Source organism: Pinus tabuliformis, chromosome Q (assembly GCF_031772625.1).
Source record: "Pinus tabuliformis cultivar Carrire ecotype Pingquan chromosome Q, CPIR1, whole genome shotgun sequence".
In the NCBI taxonomy this organism is placed as follows: domain Eukaryota; kingdom Viridiplantae; phylum Streptophyta; class Pinopsida; order Pinales; family Pinaceae; genus Pinus; species Pinus tabuliformis.
This window is the reverse complement of record NC_142296.1, coordinates 1,227,051,890-1,227,060,397: the sequence shown is the minus strand read 5'-3', so window position 1 is coordinate 1,227,060,397 and position 8,508 is coordinate 1,227,051,890. Positions and strand designations below refer to the sequence as shown.

General features: G+C 34.6%; 1 protein-coding gene across 1 annotated transcript; it reads right to left on the bottom strand.

Annotated features, from left to right (window-relative positions):
* Positions 1–2,780: 2,780 nt before the first annotated feature.
* On the bottom strand, positions 2,781–4,374 carry LOC149224222 (BURP domain-containing protein 6-like). The gene is made up of 2 exons (XM_089383509.1): positions 4,081–4,374; positions 2,781–3,925 (listed from the first exon to the last, which is right to left on the bottom strand). Exons 1-2 carry the CDS (start codon positions 4,093–4,095, stop codon positions 2,954–2,956), a joined length of 987 nt encoding a protein of 328 aa, XP_089239635.1. The 5' UTR covers positions 4,096–4,374; the 3' UTR covers positions 2,781–2,953.
* Positions 4,375–8,508: the final 4,134 nt, after the last annotated feature.

Here is an 8,508-nt window from a genome sequence, read left to right as displayed (position 1 = left end):
AACCTTGTTTTTCTTGCAGCAATTGTCTTTAGTTCCAGCGTTCCTCAGCTATTTCCTGGATAGATCCCTTTCCTGGACTCTCTTCTTTGTAGGGATTTCCGATTTTCTAGACAGATCCTTCAATAGCTCTAGAGGTAACAACCAACGTTTTAACGAACGCTACCAGAGTAAGGCGATGGCACTAAGCGGCTTGCATAGTGGATATTCGACCCTAGCTCCAATACCAGTTGATAGTTCAGAGCATACATAACACACAACAGATTTATACTCAGAGACTTAGATGGCAATAACAAAGAATAATTTCAGAGACAGACAAATGGAGAAACAACAAGATTACTCAATTAGAAACAACGGAATAGATAAAACAATCACTGGAGAACATAAATCACTTAGCATTATGTAATAAGCCTGGACCTTGGCTTGCATTCCTTGGCCAGAGAAATTACAAATTTATAGAGGCTGAAGAAGGATCTAGAATCATGTATGTGATTCAGATGGAGATCTGGAATGATCTAGAAACCAATGGCGGTGTAGAAAGATCTAGAATCCTGGAGATCTAGAAACTAATGGCGGTGTAGAAGAATTTAGAATCCTACATGTGATTCATGAATTTGGCTTCACACTTAACAGTAAAATAAATGGATATTATTTAATTAATATAAAACCGTTTTGTCACTAAAATTATAAAATTTCATATACATTTTTTTGTCATATAGTTTTTTATAAACTTTAAAAATATAAATTAATTCATATTTAATTATGTTAATAAGCATGTCTTATTTAGTATAAAGTTTCCGAAATTTTTATATAATTATCAATAATTGCTAGCATACTCATAAAAATTAATTGATTGGTAAATATAGAAAAGTATCGATCCATAATAAACATCAAAACACTTCGAGGCAAGGATACAAACTTCGACTACATTAAAAAAAACTTGTGGTAAAACTAGATGAACGAAAACATATAACCAACTAGAGAGGAAGCACAGGCGACGATGGCGGATTTGAACGACGACAAAAAACTGACCCTCAAACACCCTAATAGAAACAGGGCAACAATGTCATCAGAAGAGTTGAGCCACGAACAAGACTTGCACCTAGAAGCAGCGACAGTGAAACCAACTTCGGGAAAACATTGAACCTCTATTAATGATATTGACAAGCAAAGAAGAAGAAGTTGTAGTAGCGAGCATAGCTCCAAAAGACACTCAAAACCTCCTCCAACAATGGCGAAAAGCACTTGGAAAAGCAATTAGGATGTCGAGTCGATAGAAAACCAGGGAAAAGAAGCATGAAAAAGAAGGTTGTGATGGCTAGGGCTTCCATTGAACCTTCTCCCCCCTCAATGCTTGCCTGTTTGCTCCATCAATGACTGACCAATATTCCTTTTCAATATTCTTAATAGTAGTTACAAATCACATGTTAAGATTTATATAAAAATTAGTTATGCTCTTTATCTTAAAATTAAGTAATTAAAAATTAAGGTTATATGAGCATAGGTTATAGTTTTTAAGGCATGTGGTATTAGTAAGCCATGGTATTTGTCCATGGTATTGTAACAAAGCCTATTTACAAGATAAGAATCTCCATGACAGAGTAAGGATAAATATTTATGGTTAAAAATCTTGTTTTATAAATATAAAAAAACTTATATACTAATCTAGATCGATCTGAAGTATGGATCTAACTGAATTGAGAGGGATCAAATTTCTTTATGTGCAAACTTCTTCTAGAGTGCAAAAATTGAAAAAAAGATTGCATCCCTCTCATCTCATGATGGATCCCAATGACTCTCTCTATATATATCCAATGTGTATTGTTTTATTGTTTAAATTGTTTTTTTTAAATGCTATGTAGAGTACATTGCGCACATTAAAATGGTTTTTTTATTATTAATATACTTTTAAGTATACATATTAAAATAATTTATTGATAACCCAAATTAATTTTTTTTGTCATTCTAAATGAATTATACATATCCCTCTTATTATTCTTATTAGGAAGTACTTGAATTTTTTTTTTTTTTTGTTTTTAACTTTCAATTTTTCTTTGGACAATTGAAGATTTTATTATATATAGTAAAATGTTTTCCTTGATATATATATATATATATATATATATATATATATATATATATATATATATATATATATATATATGAGCATAGATCTTCAAACAAGTTATTTAAATCTCATGTGAAATATTTTTTTGAAGTATAAGGTTTAAATATCTTACACTTTTTTTTACTTCTAATTACTTTACCTCCTTTAAAGTTGATATGAAATCATATTACTTTATATGAACAACTTACTAAACATACATGGCATTGCATTTTTTTGTTTTTTTTTTTACTATATTGAACATTACTTTTCTATTTAGAAAATATTTTATTTTTATTTTAAGTAGGAAGTGTGTCAACTCGACATTGAATATGGAAAGAATTGCCTTCATAACGGGTTATAGAATAAATCTCTCTCCTCAATAAACCATTCTACTCAACTAATATTTTTATAATTAATAATATTAATAATTTAAATTTAATATTTTTATAATTAATATTATTAATAATTTAAATAAACTTATAATTTAATTACTTTTCATAACCAACTATTCCATTTATATAATTACACTAATTAACTAAATAAATAATTAACATCTGAATAGGAATTAGAAAGTAGAGCACTTAAATAACAAATGCATGCAAAGATGAGTGGAACATAACAGTTACCAATATGTAAAGATAATTGAAACCAGGTGCATAGGCTCTGGATATCGAGATGTTGAGAAGAAAAGAAGATTACATTGTTCTTTAAAGCAGTGGACTTTAATAGCTCCTTACATGGACACGCACGATTTCTCTCGGTTTCGGAAAAACCAAACACATTATTTAACCTAATACTGTCATCCAAGCCCGAAATCTGTGAAGATCCTAAGCTTGACAGGTAGCTAATTTAATTTTTATCCTTAGTAAGCCAGAGCAAACTATCCCCCAAAATTAAGTGACAATAAACCGATCCCTTGATCCGTACGTTGGGATGGCATAGAGCAGTGGCGTTATACATATTTCCATTTTTCTCCAACACCTCAACTTCCAGTGTGAAAGTCAATGTGCCATTGATAGAATGACAGTAGTACACCCCATATGGATACACCAAGCGATGGCAGGTCAATGGAGGGCGGTTTGAAGGGTCGGATAGTCTTTGAACAACTTTGGTTACCCTTGCTTTCTTTCCAGAGTCGCCTGTGAGCGCAGGGTGAGAAACAAGCTCAATATTATCAGAAGAACCCAAGTTAGAGAGCACAAATTCTGTCATGCCCTCAATCGATGTGGTGCACATCTTAAATTCACCTAGTGCGGGCTTCTCCTCGCATGCAATGAGGGTATCATTGATGTTCTTCGTCATATTTGATGTCCACGATATGCCAAAGGAAGAGACCACATCTGAAAGCGCTGTGCTGGCAAACGGGATGAGCTGTGATAGATTACGGGGTAAAAATGCCTTCCACGGACTGTAAAGGTCTGGCAATGTTATTTGCCCCCCTTCCCTCAACTCCTTGGCTGAAAAAAATATGTCACTCCTCACCTGTGATTCAAAATTACTAGCAAGAAACACAGACACTGGAACGAGAGTCTGATATACAGGTTGGGAACACAGTAAATTCGCAGAGTTACAGAATTGAGTGGCATGGGAATGCAAATCTCCACCCTTTATGATTTTAGCGAATGTGTTCACCTCCCCTTGTGTGAGTGGAGATATACTTGCTGCTACTCTCTTGGGTACTTGAATGCTCGGGAATTTTTCTCTCCATAACTTCAATTGCATCTCTGCAACTTTATTTGTGCCCCCCACTACAACTTTATTTGTGTCCCCCACTGTGGGGAGGGGCATGACCAGCAACATTACCATGACTCCAAACAATTCCTGATAACACCAGTTAAGCACCATAAATATTACTTCATTTCTACAGATTTCAGAAAAAGCAACGAGGACTAGACTAACATTGGGTCCTGAAAATTCAACATGAGAGGAGAATAACATACAGGGTAATGTACAGCTTGGGAAGCAAAGAAACTTACCAAGAATAGCTTCATTGTTGCGATGTGCGACCTTCCTCTCAAGTTATTGGAAAGAATATTGCGATTCTCCAAACGTTTGCAGCACTACCAGAGAGATAGATTAGTATAGAATATTGCGATTCTCCAAACGTTTGCAGCACTACCAGAGAGATAGATTAGTATAGATTACTATAGACCAACTGCTTATAAATAATTCCATGAGACGACGAGGGGCAGAGAGCAGTTGTCTGTAGCATCGGAATTTATCTATGCGCAAGTGGTGCTATTTCGTTCTCGATTGTATCGGGATTTATCCAGTTTGTTCAATTTTCCAAACTTTTACAGGACCTATCACAGTCATGCATTAGTACATTATTCATCATGACGTTTTGGAATTATTTATGCCCATAGTTTCCACTAGATCCCCGTCAATGTAGGAAAAGGGCTGAAAGCCATCAATATAGAAAAAAAATGAGGACTGTCTCCATAACTCCACGAAACCATAGGTCAACAGCTGCTGGCCAGCCATTATCAAGTTATATTTTTATTGCTTTCAAGGCGGCTTCCGGCTTCTTTACAAATGCCGGATCCCACAGTATTCGTCCACTGATGGCATTCGTCACAGCATTTGTCCGTGGCACTCTAAACACATTCCCATTGTATCTACTATTATTAGTCAAAGCACATGCCCATTGTATTGAAAAGAAATAATAGAGCCAAAATGAATAATTAAATATGGTGGCCAATGATATTTAAAATGATTTCGCTTTTGTCACGCTCTTAATTTTCGTTTTGTCGGACTGTCTCCTGTAAATCAAAAAGAGCCTAGTCCTTATATTGCAACATTGTACATATGTTATTTTTAATTCACATGATAAAGTTCATGGGTTTTACTTAATGAATTTTTGACATATCATGTGTGTTTGTGATATATTAAACAATATTCTAAATTTGACAACATAGTGAGAAATATCTATAGAATTCACATTATTTAACCCCATACCAATACGGACGTAATACATCTTCCCAATTTAGAAAATCACTACTTTAGCTAAGTATTATATGTATCCATTTTTTCGTTAAGAGTTTTTATACCCCTTTATATTTTTTCATTAACTTTGAGCTCCAATTTTTATACTTTCCAATATAAAAACCCTTCACTCCCTATATATGCCCCAATATATTATATCATTTTTTCCTCAATATATATCCCCCAATATAAACCCACGTGGTATAGTATTGCTCCGGCAGTGAAGCCCCATGATCAAATCTATGTGAGTTATTTCATAGTTACTAAATGTTATGTTTGTTTGTTTCCTTATAAGGAATGTAGCATTATCAACATATAGTTATATAGAATTTTATTACCTTTTTGAACCATGCATATTTTGAATAAATTATTACCATGTTATGATTTATTTAGACTAACATATAATTGTTTGTGAATATTACGTTTTTTGGTAAAGCATTTGCATTAAATATATTTATCATGATATATTAACCATGTCTAACCCCCATTACTAAAGGAAAAGGGTTTAGCCATGTGATGACTATGAAGAATACCTTACAAGGGTCAAAGTCGTAACTCTAGCTGAGAGTTGAGGGAGTCAAACCTAACTCTTAGTTGGCTATCAAGCTATGTTATAATTGGGTGACTATGAGGAAAAAGGGGTACCATTTTATTCGATTTTATCTTATTCCATAGTAAAAAAGAGAAACTAGAGTGGGAGTGAGAGAGACTAATAAAGGAAATTAGTCTTGCAACATCCTATCAAGCCATAAGGCTAACATGACTCCATTAAAGTCTCATCTCCTTTGTATTTGCATTATTTCCAATGCAAACAAAAAAGAGTAAGGCAACCTCACATTCTAGCTAGGTTTTCTCTAATAAGGGTTTCTAAGAGCATAACCCTGTGTTCATTGTGGTTGGTGTGTGATTGTAATTCATTATTCTATATTTTCCACATTTTATCTATTTTATGCATAAACAACAAATCAATAATTAATAAATCCATAATCTAAACGAATTTAACCTTCATAGTATACATTTCAATTTTTTATCAGATCTATTGTGAAGAAACGTATACTAAAATATCCATAACAATTTACAAAATTGATAACATGGCATTCCAAGCGGACCTGTCACTTGAAGGTGGTGCCTTGTGAACGCTAAAAGCACCTAGTTATGTCATACCATTGCTTAGTCTCAACATAAAACATAAAATCCTTTTATATTTATTCAAATGAAATTATATATATATATATATATATATATATATATATATATATATATATATATATATATATATATATATATATATATATATATATATACTTGCATTCAATGGTGGTTAATGTATAGAATCTATAATATAGCTAGATGTGTGTGTGTATATATACATATACATAGTCACATTCAATGGTGGTTAATGCATAGAATCTACAGTATAATTAGATGCATAAACTTTGTAACCCTAAAATCACTACATGTAACCATATATGTAACATATTTCACAATGATCAGCAGCCCAACTTATGTTGGATAAACCCATCAGCCTAATGGTATAGGGTGAAGTTTGTCAAAACTAAATTTTTCCATTGACACCAATCCATGTCAATCTATTAGTGCAATTGAAACATTCCTCGAAGACTTGATCATTGATGCTTCTACACACTCCTCCAAGGTCTGACCATTGGCACCAAGCTTGATCATCAACACTCTACATATTTCTCTATGGCCCAATCCATGTGCCATCAACTAAACTCTTTTCTAATGTGGAAATTCTTCTTAGATCTAAGAAACTTTAAGGGTTAGATTTTGAGTCTGTGACACAATGGGAGGGGTTTATCCTCTTTCCTTCAATACTCTTGTCCCTCCAGCTCACTATAAATAAGGTTAACTTGAATTTAAGGATCACAAGGTATTCTCCTACTCAGACTCTATCAATAATGTGGCCTAGTTGTCCAAATTGAAGTTAAATAAACATATTTCTTATCATATATCTTGATCAACTACTTGGAAAATAGATTGATGCATTTATTTACCCAAATATATATATTTTGTGTGTGTGTGTGTGTGTGTCTACACATGCTCAACATAACCAACCAATCATATATGGTGGACACTAGTGCACAACAGTAACAACCCTGGTGAAAATTCCATGTAATAAAGTTAATAAAGGAAAAATAATAACCACGTTTGATGGGACGCTTATTCCAAGTTGAATGTTGGGCAAGACATCCTAGTCTGGGTGTTCATTTGGTTTATTATGGCTAAGGAAATTGGAAAAGGAAATGGTTGAGGCTTTGAAAAGGCAAAATGGCATTTTTGGCACATTTATTTATGAAAAGAAAGGAAAATAGGAGAAAAGGGAGGTGAAAGGTCGCATGTTGCATGTGCGGAGGAAATTGAAGGTCATAGGTTGCATGTGAGGAGGAAATTGAAGGTCACAGGTTGCATTTGAGGAGGAAATTGAAGGAAAATAATGGAAAATGAAGAAGTTAGATGCCTAGTTGATAAAAAGGCTTCTGAGGATCAGTTTGTAACCTTTTGTCAGTTCATTTTTGGAGCTTTCCCATTATTCTCTCTCTCTCACACTCTTGGAAACTTAGATTTGTCTTGGAGCATTTTGGCATTGGATCAAGAAAGGTAAAAAAGGCAAAAGGAAGGAAGGAGCAAGAAAGAAAGAGCAGGATCAAGCAGTTATTGTAGTACTATTTGCAAGTATTGTTTTGCATGTGTATTTTCCTTGCTAGATTTTGCATGCATGGTATTGCATGTGGTTCTTTTGTTGTTATGACATGGTTTTTACCTGGTGTGACAGTGTTTTCAGCCTAGCCTTGCCATTTCCAGATAGCCATGGTGTGATGAGGTTCTCATGTTTTGGTTGAACCTGATTTCCAGATGGATTTGAAGCTAAGTGAGGTGGATCTCTAAAAAGAGCACATGGCCTAGTGGTCGTCGAACCAGATTGTGGATCATGGTAAAGCCATTGGCCTAGCAACCCCTGAGCCAGACTGTGGGTTGCAGTAAAGTCAGGAATTTGTTGCCTCGATGAGCCTAAGAATCATTGTCGGTGAATGGCAGGATATACGGGAAAGCCAAGAGATGGATTGCTCTCTATTGGGCCTAGTAATCCTAGGTTGGGTTATGCAGTAAAGCCTGGAGAGCGTGTCTCGTTTTAGGGCCTTCTGATCCGGTGTGTATTGCGGTAAAGCCTGAGAGGCTAGGAGACAGGAAAATCCCTCATGGTGTAGGTGGAGAAATCCGATGGCATCCATGCTTATTTGGCCTAGTGATCGGGTGGAGGTCATGGTAAAGCCTATTATTACATGTTTATTGTGTTGGCCTAGTGACCCGGGATAGATTATGGTAAATCTTGGTTTCTATTGATGAAGGTGAGGTGGTTTAGCCTCAGGATGACCTGGTTAGTTCTTTTTCTTTGAGTC